General features: G+C 34.4%; 1 protein-coding gene across 4 annotated transcripts in view; it reads left to right on the forward strand.

Moving 5' to 3' along the window:
• beta-PheRS (phenylalanine--tRNA ligase beta subunit) overlaps positions 1-18,030 on the forward strand; it is a 251,748-nt gene that overhangs the window by 163,380 nt on the left and 70,338 nt on the right. For all 4 annotated transcript variants that reach the window (XR_016548477.1, XM_090394711.1, XM_090394713.1 and 1 more), the window contains exon 14: positions 7,923-8,015. Coding sequence is in view for 3 of the 4 variants with exons in the window: in XM_090394711.1 (XP_090250837.1) it covers positions 7,923-8,015 (93 nt within the window). In the remaining variant the exon portion in view is untranslated. The remainder of the gene's footprint in view (positions 1-7,922; positions 8,016-18,030) is intronic.

Below are 18,030 nucleotides of genomic sequence, written 5' to 3' on the forward strand. Positions count from 1 at the left end.
GCCTTTCCACATTTCAAGCCTTTGATGGCTTTTTCTACTTCAAGTATGGATATGTATTCCTGACTGCATGCCTGGTCAGTGTTTTTTATCACTGTGCTGTCATCACTACTTGTTTCATTTAGCAGTTTTTCAAAGTAATTACTCCATACTTCAAGGATATCTTTTTCTCCTGTTTTCATTTCACCTTTATCATCTCTAATTCCTTTTACAGCACTCTTTCCTCCATTCCTAAGCTTCTTCAACAACCTCCAGAATATTTTGCCTTTTTTCTTTTTTTTTTTTTTATTATTAATGTTTGGGTCCCCTGGCTTTAAATTTAGAATAGTGAATTGAGAAAGCCAGTTAGCCAAAGTATGGATAATGAGCCTTCTTTCTAGGTTGGAAACATGGGATGGGGAATTAAATTTTCCCCATGTTTTCAGACATTTGACTGTTTTGGACAACCTGCATTATGTTTGTATGTTAATTGTGTTCATGTGTTCTCCAGCCAGTTTGCAACCAAAGGGATGATGCAGAAATCTTGACATTCCAATGTGGAAATAATCCAACAGGAGTTTAGAGAAACTACATGGTTTCAGGTTTGTAGGATAATGTGGAAAGGGCAACTAAATATAAACCAAACATCAGCCATGACATTCAGCAGACTAGTCTTATAGTGTTTTAAAGAACACAGTGTACATTTTTCTGATCATATAAATAAGCCTTGGGGAATATCCTGTGCATCATTCCAACTTGAAATATGGTGGCAGAGATATGGTCTGAAGTCATGATAAGTACTTGGACCTTTGATCACAGTGGCTGGAAGAATGAAAGCTGATGGATGTGTAAAACAGACCCTGCATCTTTCAACATGGTGCAGTATCATAACCCACTCATCCTTTCTTCATTTGAAGAAAGCTTTATTTTTCTTTATTATTTTTATTTTAATTTTATAATATTAAACGAGTATACAATAAGCCTCATAAATGATTAGCACATGTAATACTTTAGTCCTTCTTGCTTTCACATTCTTCTTGGTTATTGCAAGTTTGAAGTTGATCTAGCAGCTGACTTTTTACTATGATTCTCTGATGAAAATAGCCAAATACCCTTGTATGACAATTGTTTGTTGATTATGCAAAGATAGGCAGTGGAATCAGGGATGCTACTGATATACAACACTTGCAAAGTAATTTGAATAGACTGGAACTGTGGACAAATGATAATGGTTGTCAATTCAGTGATAGTTCAATTCAAAAATTCAAATACAGCTCAGAAGATAATTGCAATGTTGGAAGAAACTTTGGCATGTAAGAATGCAAAGTCATTTTGCTTCTTTACAAGGCCTTGATACAAACACATTCAATATCATCTGGATTGCACAAATATTCTTGTGCAATCCAGGTGATATTGGGATCATGGAATGTGGATTATGAGAGCAGATTAAGGGTATGTGGACTCAAGACACTGGTTGATAGGAGAAAAAGGGGTGATATGATACAAGTCTGTAAATTTCTGAAAGGATGTTATAGGATATTGGTTGATGAAATATTTTGTTATATGGAAGGTGGGGAGAGGACAATGGGAAGTTTGGGTGTGATTGAGGAATGGGTGAAAGTTAGATTTTTCTCTCATGAAGCAGTGAATGGGTGAATAGAACACTTTGCTTGTTTAAGTGGTGAGTGCATTTAGCGTGAAGGAGTTTAAGAAAATGTATGATAGCTGGTGATAAGAGTGATGTATGGCGTCCCTCTGATAGCAACATACTTAAATATCATCATCAATTTCCTGATATGTATCCTCAAGGGGGGGGGTCTTCAGGCTACTATGACAGCACTACATTATTAAGTTTGCATTATTATTAATCTCCTATCCACAATTTTCCATCCAGATTAGTCTATTACTTGTGAGCACTTCAATATTGTCTTATCTAACATTTCATGTTTCTAAGTACTTCTGACTGAATCAATCCACCTAGACCTTTGTCTTCCTCTGCGTCTCTTTCCTGCCATTTTGGCATCAAACATCTGTTTTGTTAAGTGACCATATACCACCTTAGATTAGCTCTGCTTACACATTCTTGTACCTTGGGCTCATTTCTAGTGAACACAGGAGTTGTGAACCAAAGGTACCTGATGCAGGACCTCTGGGTCTCTTTCCTGCAATTTTGGCATCAAACATCTGTTTTGTTAAGTAACCATATACCACCTTAGATTTGCTCTGCTTACACATTCTTGTACCTTAGGCTCATTACTAGTGAACACAGGAGTTGTGAACCAAAGGTACCTGATGCTGGACCAAGTCTTCCTTCACATAATATACATCTGTTATATGGTATGTAGACTGCTCTTTCCTCTTTTTCTTGCTCCTTTCCCTCAGTGTGATTAGAGTACTTGAGGGCTAGGGATGTATCTTTCCTGTCTTGCTGAACTTTCTTTTTCATAGCAGTGGGAGTCTGCCTTCTTTCCCTTCTTCTCTCTGCCTTACCTAAATAGGTTGTCCTTCCATGAAGCCTGTTCAGCAAAGAAGGATTAGACCAAAATCCTCTCAAGTGATGGATAATAAGTATAAAGGACATAGAGCCCAATGCCACAATGGGTATATAAAAAGCACAAATGATATTTTTCTCTCAGTTATGTGACAAACTAGACTTAAACTCTTTGGGGAGGTCTGCTCTTGATGAGAAACACTATATGTAAACTAAGAACATAACATCTAATTGAACTTATAACAGAAAATGGTATGTGTGTACCCAACTGTAGATCATTATTAGGATAAACAAGATTATATGGATTATTATTGGAAGCAGAAAAGATAAAATGGGACATCACTGGATTGAGTGAATCTCGGAGATTTTGTGAAAATAGTATTGATCTAAAGAATGGACATTTACTGTATAGTTATGGTGAGATTCACAATCCCAGGGAGGAACTGGCTTTCTAATTAACTGCTCCATGAAATATAAAATACAAGAAATAAAATATATCACAAACAAGATTGCAGAACTTTACCTTAAAATAAACAGATGTTATAAATTAAGAATTATACCAGTTTATGCATCAAGTCAGACCACACAGAGGAAGAAATAGATGCATTTTATGAAACACTAGACCAACTGGTAAATAACAATGATACATTCTTTATGATCTTGATGGGAGACTTCATTGGTAAAGGAGGTTTGAGAGATGCACATCTAGCAGCAATTGGAAAATATGGACTAGGTCAGAGGAATGAAAATGGAGAAAGATTGATAGAATTTGCTGAAAGTTGAGGTCTTTATGTAATGAACACTTTCTTCAAAAAAAAAAAAAAAGAACGATCAGAAATGGACATGGCCAAATTCAAATGGAGAAGTGTTTAATGAAATAGATTATATTTTAACCAACAAAATATATTGTCCAAGATGTTGATGTTTTAAAATAAGAAGAACAATATGCAGTGGGTAGCATGAGTAATGGAAAGCCACCAGGTGAAAATGGGTTACCAATAGAAGTTCTGAAAGCAGGTGGTGTACCAGTCGTTACTATGTTAAGTAAAATTTATACATCATGCCTAAGACAGAAAGGATTAAATATAAACAAAGAAAAAATAATGTATAATAAATACATCACCAAAAAGCCTTTACAAATGGAACACCAGGAAATTGATATAGTAACCACCTATGTTCACCTAGGACAAAAGATCACAGAGGGTGACTGTAAAGAAGAAATGATGCATATAATTCAACTTGGTTGGATAGCCTTTGGAAAACACCATGAAGCATTCAAGAGAAACCTCCTAATCTGCCTTAAAAGAAAAATATTCAATAGTTGTATACTTCTAGTCATGATATGTGGAAATGAAACATGGGCTTTGACGAAAAAATTGACCAACAAGTAGAGGATCACTCAGAGGGAAATAGGAAGATCATTACTCGGTATTAGTATTCTAGATGGAAAGTACAATACTTGGGTCAGAGCTCAGACTAAGTTTAGAGACATTATAACAGCTATTAAAAGATCCAAATGGCAATGGGCAGGTAATATTGGAAGAAGTAACACAAAAAAATGGACCAAGTTGATATCAGAATGGTATTCTAGAGATGGAAAGAACTATAGGAAGACCACAGAGATAATGGGACAGTGAGGTTAAGAGATGGCAGAAACTCAGTGGCATAGAAAGGCTCAAGATAGGAATGAATAGAGGACTTTGTTCGAAGCGTCATCCAGCAGTGGACAGAAAATGGCTGATGATGATGACATCTTGAATGCTAACAGTGTCAAGTTCCTTTCTAATCTCTTCATTTTTAATAGGATTATGCCATTGATGCCATCTGTTCACTCTCATAACTTTCCTCAGAACTCTCATATTTGTGGATTCTGATCTTATCTTCAGTGTTTTATTTCTAACCCAACTGTTATACCCTTAACTAGAACTGGTTTGAACAGTCTTGTATACTGCTTGATGTTTTGGCTAATTTCTCTCTTATTTCATATAACTTTATTCAGCTGACTATCCACTATACCAGCTTTGCTTATTCTATTGTCTATTTCCATATTTAACTTGCCATCTTCATTAAAAATTGTGCCTAAATAGCTGAAATCTTTTACTTGTTCTGTAGACTAAATGATATATGGTTTGCATGTCAAGTAGATCCACAACTGGGCTACTTTGTATGTAGAAGCTGTTGACTTCACAGCAATTGCCTTGATATCCCATAATGCAAAAGCATTATGAGAAGGGCCACTACCTGGATTAGTTTCATCCTTTATTGGGGTCTCATCAGTGGAGACCAGGCCAAGGAGGATACTAAGATAGAATCAATGCAGAAGTCATATATTTTCCATATACAAGTAGTAAAAATGTGTAAAAAAAGGTTATGTGTAGTTTCTTTACCATACTATTGTTGTAGCTTAAAACTTCATTGAAAAGTTTTAAAAGATTTAAATATGCTAAATTAGTTAGCTAAACAGTTATGTAATTCCAAAAAACAGTTTAACATGTAAGTGCCACACATTAAATGATGAATATGAAAAACTTGTACTATGGATGGATGTAATGCTGAGTAGAAACTAGATATGAATCTATCTTAATTGAATAGTAAGAAAAATTTATATTATTTAGCATGCACAAAAGAAGAATGGAATTTCTGGAAGAAATTCATTCCAAACAAGAAATAGAAGAGATAAATTATATTAAAGGAAAGATAGTTCAGTAAGTTTGAACTTTATCTGTTAAGATGATGGTGGGTGTAGCTGCAGCTCACATTTTAACAGATTTTGGTGTGTGATGCATTATGTAAGTTCTCAACAGCTGACCATGGAGGTATAGTCATTTAGTAATAATGATCTCTTTATGTTGTAAAGACTTGAATTTAATTTGTCATAAAATGAGAAGGAACATTTATAATAACTTATCAACTGAAGGTGATTTGCTGTTCTCATAGAGATGTTAAGGTTTTATCTTCCAAAATCTCTTTATTATCTACCATCTTCAAACCAACTGAAGAACATCATGCAGTTTACACACCTGATACCCACTTAATTTAATTGGGTGGTATAATTTAAAATATAATCCAAACAGCCAACGACTGTGTTCGTAGAATGGGGAAGGGCTGAAAAGTTCTGATAAACACTTAGAACAACAATGATATTAAAGCAACCGATATAATTGCAATAAAGAACATATCTTAAAATTCTTTAACCTCCATGTTCATCAAATTGTAATAATTTGTTCTTTTTCTTTTAGAATATATAAGAAATGTCAGAGGTTTTGAAGAAATTCAAAGACATACAGATGTGAGCTGTCATCAAGTTTGCAAAAAAAGTCCTCAACTGAGATTCGCCAAACTTTATGTAAGACTTTAGGGACTGTGCTCATGCACATCCAACACTTACCAGATGAGTGGCCATATTTAAAACTGGTGCCCTGAGGTTAGGAAGACCTTCCACAGTGATCATGCCTAAAAACATCCAGTGCATACAGTGCATGCCATGATCTGTGATGATAGACAAATACCAGCCAAAAACATAAAGACTTTTGGGGATATCCCATGAACAAGTTGGAGTCATTATCCACCAACATCTGAGCATGCAGAAGCTCTCAGTGAAGTGGGTCCCCAAATGTTTGAATGCTGACCAAAAGAGAGAACGTGCTGTCGCCTCGAGGTATTTTGAGTCATTTTGAGAAATCAGATGCAAATGTTTTGGCTCATATTTTGATTCTTGAAACTACTTTTTCAATTATATAATTGATTATGAGCAATTAATTATCATTGTGAATATTTATTTAATGAATTGCTGTCTGTTTTTAATACACTTTCTCACACATGCAGTTTTTTCTTTCAAAGTGTGTGGTTATTTTTCTTATAAATTATGTACTAATAGTGCATGGGAATCACTCATTCCTTTTATATATGTGATTTAAATATGCTAAATTAGTTAGCTAAGCAGTTATGTAACTCCAAAAAACAGTTTAATAGTGCAGACACAAAGGTTCTCCACAGCCAAAGAAATTTTAAACCCAAAAGTCAGCAGGGAAGATTCTTGCCATTGTCTTTTGAGATATGGATGGTGTAATCCTTACCAAGTACCTCAAAAAAAGTAAAATTGTTACAGCAGCAGTTTATTCAACAGCTCTGAAGAAATTGAAGGAAAAGGTTTTAAAATTTGGAAAACAAAGATGGGATGCAGAATTTATGCTTGGTGAGGATATATTGTTGGAGGTGGAGGAAATAAGAGATCTGGGGGTGCTAGTAGATAAGGATCTAAAATTTAGGGGACACATAGCCAAAATTGTGAACACAACACAAAGGCTTCTGGGAATGATGCGGAGGACACTGACGTGTAGAAGTAGAGACATTCTTGTTCTGTTGTATAAGGCTTTGATTAGGCTACACATGGACTATTGTGTCCAGATTTGGTCACCTGGTTTTCAGAAGGATGAAGAGATGTTGGAAAGGGTCCAAAGGCGACTAACTAAGGTAGTTTATGACCTCTGGAATGTCGAGTATGAGGAAAGATTGAGAAGATGTAATTTGCAGAGTCCGGTGGACAGGAGGAAGAGGGGAGATATGATAGAGACCTACAAGTTGGTAAGGGGTTGTTATAGAATAAATGCTGGAGAAGTTTTACAGAAAATAGTGGGAGATCAGGGGAGAACCAGAGATCATCCCTGGAAACTGTATAAAGAGGGTGTGAGTAGGGGAGTGTGAGGCAGGTTTTTCTCGTGTAGAGTTGTAAATGATTGGAATGCCTTATCTGAGAGTGTGGTGTCTGCAAGGAGTTTGAGTGTGTTTAAGATACGGTATGATGAGCTGTGTGTGTGATAAAAAGGACCTCGCAGATGAGTTTTTGACTCCATGAGGTCTTGGGGGTAGTAATAATAATAAAAACGCTGCAGGAAACTGAGCAGAGGCATGTTGCTTTTGCTAGACAACACACCTGCTCACTTCTCATGAAACCTAGTAATACACAACTTGAGCTTTCAATGTCTTCCTTACCCACCTGTTTGCCAGACCTGGCCCCATCTAACTATTTCCTATTTCCAAATTTAAAGAAACACTTCAAAGGAAGAAAATTTACCACAGATGGTGAAGTCATATCTGCAGCTGAGGACTGGTTTGTGCAACAAGAGAAAGACTTTTCTCAGAAGATTGCAATTGTGCAGCACCGTTGTAACAAGTGTAATAACACCTCATGAGAAATATGTAGAATAATATGTTAGTTACATGGGTCTACATATTTCTCATGAGGTGTTATACACTTGTTACACTTTGAGAAAAGTATTTTGACCTAGTTCCTTTTAATAATAGAAATATTCCCAAATCATTCTACTAGTTATATGGATGTAAGTAACTGATATTTATGTTTAGATATTAATAATTTCCAGACATTTGAAATTAGCTTAGTTTTAACTAAAATATAGCAGAGGTGTCTATAATAATATCAGTTTATTTATATTAGTGTTCAAGGGACGATATTGCGGATAAATTGAGAAAACCAGATGCGCTTGCACATGCTGCCCATATTGCCAATCCAAAAACTTCAGAGTTCCAAGTAAGTTGATATTCTGTATTCATAAGAGGGTTTTTTTTTTTTTTTTTTTTTTTTTTTTTTTTTTTTTTTTTTTTTAAGAATATATTCTAGTGAATATTTACATTTGGCAGTGCAATACATAGTTTTGCTATATAATATGTGTAGTATTTCAAGATGTTATATAAATAGTTTTTGTTTCAAGAAATCAAAGGTTTACTTGTTCATTTAATTACATTCTCATACTTGAAAAATTATTCTCAAAGTAGTCAGCTAGATTTTCCCTTTCTCCAAAGTTTTAAGAAACTAAGCTTAATGTGTGGTGAACAGTAAGTAGTTGCCTTACATCATGGAAAGAAACTGTTATCAGAATTTGCATAACATGACTGCATGCTAGTACAGGTAACTTCCATTATACGCATTTGTGAGAATTGCTACGCATATCGAAGATGCATAAAAAGGGAAGCTTCTAACATGAAATAATGGAGGTTGCATTCCCAAGTGAGCAAGATTAATTTAATCAAAAAATACACCTATTTTTCATACATATTAAGACATAAGAGTAATAAATAATATATTCAGTACATACAAAGAAAATAACTGTTAAGGTAGTTCTTTATTTTCACAATTAATACATTATAATCTTAATTTCTTTAGCTGCCATGCTGAAGCTGAAGACTTGTAGGAGGCTGTACAACACTTATTTTTCAAGAATCTCAACTGAAAATTCAAGACATTGGTCAAATTTAGATCACTTGATCTGTTTTTAATGCATGCATATCTGACAGATGTTTCAAAATGGACTAAGTAATCTAACATTGACCAGTGTCTATAAAAGCTGCATTGTGTGTTTGGAAAAAAAATTATTGATTTTTTTTTTTTTTTTAGCTGGGTATTGACCATTTTCTCCAAGATCTGTAGCTTTGTACTCTACCATGCTGCCTCTCACTTTTCCAGCTAAGGACATTACTTAATCATCATTCTACCTACTGTTATTGTGCACAGACTGGAGTACTCTAATTTCTTACTGGTGTATACTGATAGTCAGATCTGAGTATCCATTGCTATTTTTTCTCACCACATTTTCTTTAGTCAAGGTCCACTTGAATGCAGTAACTGTACTACCATACTGTATTATATATAGCTTCAATATATAAAATAAAAAAAGTATGATTTATACACATGCACTGAGTTCTTTACTAGCCCTGCATTCTCTCTTGTGCAATCCATATCCAATACTTTATCATGTTTTACAATTATTCTATCAGTTGACAACACTTGTTCTAAATGTATAGTTTTTGCTAGATCCCCAGGTACATTTGAATCAAGAGAGATGAAGCTGATAAGTCAGCTCAGTTTTCTTCACACACTGTATGTCAGTCGTCTATACAGACCACATGCAGTTAATAAAGGCCAAATTAACTGACCAGCTGCAGAACTGTATGTGATTAAGGCTGTGTATGAACAGAAGAGAAGAAACTTCTTGGTCACAGTCCTCTTACACATCTTATGCATCTTGAGGTAGATCTCCTGCATATATGCAAAATCTGTAATAGTTGTCTTATCATATGACATCTGGTGGAGTACCACTGCTTTACTGAAGTGAGAGGAACATGACTTATTAATCTAGCCTGAGCTGTATACAGTTAACTCTCCATAACAAACTCAGAGAGGATCACATACTTGAGTTTTTAATGACACTTGTGATATAGTAAAGATAATTAGATACACATATTCACAAGAATATTCTTGTGAATATGTGCAATTTGCAATTTTGTTATTATATTTGTGTGTCCAATAAGTTGCTTGTGTGGAATGAATTACATGTGATCCTATGAAATATGGAGATGCATATTGACATTTATGAAAAGCGTAATTTAAAAAAAAAAAAAAAAAAACATGAGACGAAAAGATATTTGTTTGTAAAATGTAAAGAACTAACCAATATAATAAACAGCTAAGAAAATATCTACTAGAACTAGATAAAAACCTGAAAGAACTACCAAAACAGAATATAAATATCGAAGAACACTGGTGCAAATTAAAACAAATAATATTAAAATTGGTAGAAAATACAGTAGATTACATAGTAAGAGAAAGTAAAAAGGATTGGATCTCGAATGAAGTAAAAAGGTTAAGCAATCAAAGGAAAAGCATGAAATTAAAACAGAACTGTAACAGAAATGAATATAATAGATTAACCAGAGAAATTAGAAAACTGGTTAGAAGAAAAATGCAAAATGGCAAAGAAGCTATTTTCCATGGCAGAGAAGCTTCATGGATTATATAAACAAATAGATCAAATTAGTAAGACATGGACAACAAAAATTATAATAAACAAAAACAAAGAGGGACAACTAAAAGTAAAACAAAAATAATGGCCAGATGGGAAGAACACTTTAGAGATTTATATAATAAAAACAGCTCTCATGATATTATTATTTTAGCCACTGAAATGGAAGAGGAAACAAATATCTTTACCAAAGAAATAATAGCACACAGCATAGATAAACTTAAAACTAGGAGAGCACCTGGTATTGATCAAATATATGCAGAATTTTTAAAAGAAGGAAAGGACCAACTTTTGGAACCATTAAAAACATTATTTGAAAGGATCTACAAAACTGAAACAATACCTACTGATTGGACCAAATCAATTATAACTCCTATATACAAAAAAGGAGACAAAAAAAGAATGCAATAATTACAGAGGCATTAGCTTCCTCAGTATTCTAAGTAAGGTTTTTATTAGAGTGCTCCAAAAACAAATTAAGCTATATATACAGTAGAATAGAATTAGGAGAAGAACAAGCAGATTTCAGACCAGGATAAAGCACAATAGAAAAGAAGTTAGAGTATAACCAAAGTTGCTATATAAATTTCATAGACTTTAATCAGGCATTTGATTCAATCCATAGAAGAGAATTATGGAAACCATGAAAGAATTTGGAATCACCAACAAAAACTATAAGAATAATAAAGAATCTATACGAGAAATCTGAAAGTGCAGTACGAGTGGAGGACACCTTAACCAACTGGTTCCGCACAGAGAGTGGAGTAAGACAGTGATGCAATCTGTCACTGAACCTGTTCAATCTTACACTGGAAGAAGCAAACAATAAGGCCTTGAACCAAGAAGAAACTGGAATCAAAATATATGGGGAAAATATAACAAATTTAAAATGTGCAGATGACATTGCATTACTTGCATGCATGGAAGAAAATCTACAATGAATTTCTGATAAAATAAAGGAAGAATGTATAAAATTTGGATTAAACCTAAATATAGACAAAACAAAAATTATACAAACAGGAAAAAGAAACACCAATCTGAAAATTGAAATTGATAGTAAGAATCTAGAGCAAGTAAAGTAGAAAACTTCACCAACCTCAGAGCAGTAATTGAGTACAATGGTGAAATTACAAAAGATATAAACAGATGGATCAGTCAAGCATCCCAAACTTTTGGACAACTAAATAAAAATGGAAGTCGAGTGACATGAAACAAGCTTATGTTATGGTCCTCCCAATATTTCGCTATGGAAAAGTGAATGCTGGAATATCCAAGAAGCAAGAGAAAAAATATTAACTACTGAAATGGGTTGGCTAAGAAGATTACTTGGAGTATCTCTGCTGGATAGACTAAGAAACAAAGACATAATGAAACAACTAAAACAAGAAATAACAATAATAGACTAAATCCAAGAAAGAAGACTGCAATTGTTTGGCCATGTGACCAGAATGGAAACAAAGGTTACCAACTAAAGCCTTGTATATAATGATGGAGGATAAAATAAATCAAAGGGTGGCTCATAATTAGATGGATAGACAAAATAAAAGAAGACCTGAAAATCAAATCACAACAAGCGACACCAGAATGGATAGAATTATTCTGACTCTCTTGGAACAGAAAGAAGTGGAAAGAGTTCATTCGGCCTCATCATTATCCACATATATGATGGGAGAGAGAGAGAGAGAAAGAAGAAGAAAGAAGTTGTATACATTGGTAGAAGAATGGCAGTTGTATACATTGGAGAAGATTATTATCTGATGAACTAATAATGTTGATCAGATGATTCATCTAGGTGTGACAGGAATACATGTGGGTAAATGGAGCAGCAAATCATCTTGTACAATTCATTGTGCTTGTTATATGTATTATTCTTGTTCTATGCTCTGTTTTCTAGGAATTTTATTTTATTCACTATTTACATAGTAATGTATGCATATCTCATTTCCAGACATCATTGGAAATCGTCATTTTTATGTTATGTATTTTATATGAGATTAACAGATGCAAACTTCTTCATATAATACATAGGATTCATTTTTATTCAGGAATAGATGAATGTTTACTCAAGATGTCTGTTCTTTTCGTTTTACTTAATGCATCTTTTCAGCAGACACCAGAAAAACGGGTATTTTTATTGCATTACTAAATACATCACAGAGATATTTACAGTCTGTGTACTATATTTAGTGATGATTAGTGTAATTAGAGACAACTAGAATGAAAAACAGATCCTGCATACATGCACAGAAAACAGTTTTATTGTGGCACCAACTAAATACATTTGTCCTAACATCCTCTTTCAGATTTTCATTTGTAGAAAATATGGTGTAATGCCTACTTATAATGAAGAACGCAAATTTATGTAAAGAAAGTAAACATCTGTGTGTGTGTATGTGCGTGTAAAACTTTAAATCAGCTTGAATTGCATAAGAGATTTTCTGTATCATTAAAAGAGTGTTCACAAATGCTGATTTTACGAAATTCTATAGAAAAAGTTGAAGAAACATGCTGTATGAACTTTGTGAAAATGTGTCCACCTGATGCAGAAAGAGCATGCATGTGGTAAAGCGAGTTCTTGCGGTGAGTGTAACACATACCTAACACTGCACAGTGTTGAATGTCTTAACTTAAATTAGCTTGCTTGTACATGAGATGTTATTTATTTTTATCTTATATATGCTGCTATTGTGCAGTATTATTTATTTTTACCAACATATAAGTTTGATCCTAGATGTATGTATATTGCTATGGTAATTCTCTTCTCTTATTAAAAATCGCTTTCTTCAATTCAGTTGCACTTCCAATAAAATTTGAATAAAGCAACCTTTAACTCTTTGGCAAAAACAGTTCATTTCCCAGAAAATATTAATAACTGTAGTATTCCTGTTTATAATAAGAGATATGAAAGTTCAGACTTGGAAGTTCAAATAATTTACACAAAGCAAATTTTCTAAAGCAAATAAATGTGTGTGTGTGTGTGTGTGTAAAAAACTTGAAATCAGCTTCATGACTTATTTTTCACAGTATTAACAAACCACACAATTTTATCAAAGAGATGTTTTATTAACTTATATTTTGCTGATTTTCAACTCAGCATCATCAGAGCACAACACACTTGTATACACAACAGTGAGTGAGTGAAACCATATAACTGCAAAGGACAAAAGATCTAAAGTCCTATTTTTGGCACCCTCTAACGAAAAAAAAAAAAAAACAGCTATGCAGGAGTTTCTCTTAGGATAACAGTGTCTCCCAAATTTTTGGCAAATTAATGCAACCATATTTGTTAATGTTGGGAGAATTCTTCCCAACCAAAATCAGCCTGAAATCAGTTTGAATTGCATGTCATATTTTCTGTATCATTAAGGGAGTTCACAAATGCTAATTTTACAAAATTCTACAGAAAAAAGTTGAAGTAACATGCTGTTTAAACTGTAAAAATGTGATCACCCAATGAACAGTAAATCCTCAGTTTCAAATACTCCAGTGTCATACTTCAATGCCTCTTAGAAAAGTTATAAAATACTCTTTCTTTCCATGTTCTTTTTCAAGATGCATAACTTTTTCTTCTTTTGTTATGAAGGATTTCCAAGGAAATATGTGCAAACATTTAAAAATATGCTTCGATATGTATTCTTTGAAAAAACAAGCACAGTCATCATTGTTCTAATGGAACTTTTAATATCCATGACGCATTCCTTTTAAAAATTTTTCTTTCTTTTTGAAAGACTGTATTAATGGAACTTTCCACTATCTTGTTCCAAAAATTCTTTCATCTCCCTCTCTCTCTCTCTCTGCTACTTACCATATTCTTTTCACTGGTGCATGCATAACATTTCTGGTTCCCACTTCAGTCATTAAATGAGAGAAGCTGCTATAATTTGTTATTCTCATGGTGCTTTACTAAAAAACTGTAAATTTCACATTTATAGTTATACTTAAACATATATATATATAATCTTTATTTATATTGTTATAAATAAGGATTAGTTCTTATTTTAGATGGACCAACTAACAATTAAGTGAATTTGCTGCATTAAAATTTAACATTACATGTAAACATAATATATAAATAATGCGCAGTTGTAATAAATGAAAAATTATGGTTAATTTGTACTTTTATCACAGTATATTTTGCACTAATAAGAGAAACAGGTAATTAGAAGAGAAACTTTAAGTTTACATTAGGTTAATTAAATAAAAATACTATGGAACATCTGTAGAATATACAATAGAAATACTAATCTGTAGAAATACTGCAGAATATACAGTACTGATGGTCTATAACACTCTTTTGCAACTTTCAGCAAATGGTAAACCTCCATGCTAGACCTGATCAAATGTCTTAGAAATGCTGAGAGTGGCCACATGATTTTCCCAAACCTTTCAATGGAATACAAAGGTGGGTGGTAATGCTAGTTCAGCTATGAATTGAGAATGGTAGAATCCATATTGTTGATCGACAATTAGCTGGTAGATTCCCTGGCGGTTTAGAAGTTGAACTGTTGATGACCTTCTCCATTGTTTTTAAGAGAAAAGAAGTGAAAGCAACTGGACAGTAATTTGTTGGCTGTTTTGTTTGGAATGGACTGGTTGTAGGCTTGGGCTTGTTCTCATACTGTAGGGGAGGGTAGGTGCCAGTTTAATAGGGAAGATTGAAGAGGCAGTATAGAGTAGAATAAGTATTAATTCTGGCAAACAAGCTTTTAGCACAATAGGTAGTATGCCATCAGGACCAGAGAGTTATTTGGGATTCTTCTGATTTCTTTCTAGTGGAAAACAGGCAATGGCATGAAATGAGTAGTTCATGGTGGAATGGGAATGGAGGAGAGAGTACTTAGTTATAGTTATCAGTGCAGGAATTAGAAGAGAAGAATGATTCCAATAGATCAGTCTTGCCTTTGGTTGATTATCATAGTACCATATGAATGTGAGAGTGGTCAAAGTGTGGGCAGGCAGAAGTTGTGCCTGATGGCCTTTACTAGGGACCAGGAGGCTTAACTGCCATTAGAACAGGAAGCAAGTTTGTGATATTTGGCCATTTCAGAATTTGATTTAGATTTTTTTGATGATTTTGGTAGTTGTTGTGGGCTGCAATGTAGACTGAGTGTTGTGATGCTGAAGTTTTGGTCTTATGGTTTTATAATTATGTGCAGTTTTTTTCCCATCAACTGCCTTGAAACACTTGTTAGAGAATAAATGCTTGGACACTGGTTGGAAATTTTGGGTGGAGTGATGGATGAAGGCATTCATTCTGGTTATAATCATTTTTGGTATTTGGTCTGAGCCGGTGTTTGGTTGGGAGAACTGAAGCAGTAGTCAGGAGTAGAAGTCACAGAGGTCATCCCATTTAGCATCCCTGTAATTCCAGAGGACACGAAACTGAGAATGGTTAGCTGTAGGTTGTTTGAAAGTGCAGAAATAAAACTTGGATTAGGTTATTGTCTGATGTACCAAGAGAGGATCTGACATCCATTCCATGGTGTATTTGGAAGGGGAGCTTGTACTGAAGAGGTTATTGGTGTCTGCAAGATACTGGGAGTGGTCTGGTATTCTGGTAAGAAGACTCTCTGTGCTAAGTTGTTGCTAATGGTGAATACCTCAGTATCTCTGCCTGTTTGATCATCGGAACTGGAAGCAATTTGAGTTGTGAACATTGAAGTTTCCAAGGAAGATGATATCACTATGGGTATATTTGACTGCAGAAACTCAAGCTTTAGAGATAGATACTCAAAGAGACCAGAGTGGTTATCTGAATTTGGGGAATGGTAGACACAGAAAATGAATGCAACATGGGTTGTTAGGAAAATTTTGAGCCAGAGCAAATCAAACTTTGGGGGAGGGGGATTCAAGGATTTGCATTCTCTGATATAATATCAGTTCTGATGAATGTGCAAGTGCTGCCTTACTGTGGAAGGAATTTTTCCTGTGTAATTTGGGCAGTGAAGGTCCACAGTAATTGTTGAGGTCACCAGCTAAGGTTCTGTTAGGAATAATGTCTGTTTTTGATGACTGTAGGGGGGGGGGGTCTGCATATCATTTACATTGACATTAGGCTGCAAATGTTTGTGAAATGGATGTGTAAACTTTTTTCTGGGGATTATTAATGTCTGTCTTTTTTTTTCTTTTTTTTTCCTGGATTGTTTTGCAGCAAATTTTTTGCTGCAAAACAATCTGCTATATAACCGTATAGTTCAGTTGGCTGTTCCTCCAAATGGGGAAGGTATGCTTTTGTGGCAGCAATGCTCGGATGTGCCAGAGCTCCATTTATAGAAACAAGCTACACCTCAGGAAGGTGGGATTGACTTGATTGTGAGGAGTTGTATGTTGCGGAGCAACAGCCCTTCAGTAGGTCACTTACATGATGAATTGCATTCGAATGGTTTTGGTATCAGGAGGTTCTTGCAGAAATTGTTCAGTGAAAGAGTGAATGTGAATAACCAAAGAATCTAGATGGGTTTGAGTGCCTTGCAAAAAAGCATGGGTGTACGCATTGAATTAAGTGGTTGAAACTGTGAGTGTAATGACATGGTGAGAGAGAAAAAATTATAATATTAGAAATAGTCCTAGTAAATGCAAGACTAGTTTTATCAGCAAAGAAAAGCAAAAACTTTGAAAATATGGTGTGGCTCAAAATTCATATCCAGCTTCCATTTGGACTAGTCATGTTTTAAGAGTCTTCTGAACACTCATCAGCTGAGTAGTCAGCTGTCATGTGTATACAATAATGCCAGAAACACCCAAATTAAAGGTGCAGAGTTCTTGGCATTAATAGTTGTAATGATACCAAAAATTATAGGCATTAGTTAGTGAGACTTGACTAGCAGAAAAAGATATTGTTACAGGAGTATAATGTAATGGTTTCAGTTTATTCAGAAAAGACAGACAAGATAAAGGAGTGGGGGGAGTTTTTGCTAATACTTGCAGAGAAATTAGAAATCTCTAATGCCAAGGGAAACCCAAAAGAATTTTATTGCCATGTTGCAAGTGAAAAAAGAAGAACAAACATGTTAAATGTTTACCTTAATAAGGTATATATTCTGGGAAGATCCATTAGCATCCCAGGATGGCAGAAAGGAACTGAATAAAGATGAGAGATGAAAGTGTTAAAGCTGTTTCAAAAATTTGACTTGAATACTGCATGAGATATTAGCACAGGCATTGAAAGAATATGTAACCGAGTTAGCAGTGCTCTGGTTATTGAACTTGAGTCAGAGCAAATGCAAAATTTCTAATGAGTTTAAGGAGAGTAAGATAGCTCCATTATACAAGGGTGGAGCTAAGACTGATGCTCTGAATTATAGACAACTGAATATCTCTGGTGTAGTCATGAAGGTATTGGAAATGTTGGTCAGAAACCACATCCAAAGTTAGGTCTCCATAGAAGATAGCATGGTTTGTTAAAGGTAAACTTGCTTTTGCAGTCTGCTCACGTACTATAATACAGTGACAGCAGAATTGGTTAAGGAGAATGGATATAGAAGGAGACTTCTGAATTTTGCCAAGGCATTTGACAGGATTTCACATTGGGAGTTTTTATACAAACTCAAAGGGATCGTTTTTGCATAATAAACTTGTGATGTAGATTGGAGAGTAGCTGATTGATGGGTATCAGAAAATGATGTGAGGTAGCAACATGTCTATGAGGAGAAGGAGGTAGATCAGTGTGCCATAGGATTCTATATTTGATCATTGTTGTTTAACTTGTATCTTCAGTGTAATATCTACTCATTGGCTTATGATTCT

Source organism: Typopeltis vanoorti, chromosome 6, assembly GCF_054136105.1.
Source record: "Typopeltis vanoorti isolate ZY-2024b chromosome 6, IOZ_Tvanoo_1.0, whole genome shotgun sequence".
Classification (NCBI taxonomy): Eukaryota; Metazoa; Arthropoda; class Arachnida; order Uropygi; family Thelyphonidae; genus Typopeltis; species Typopeltis vanoorti.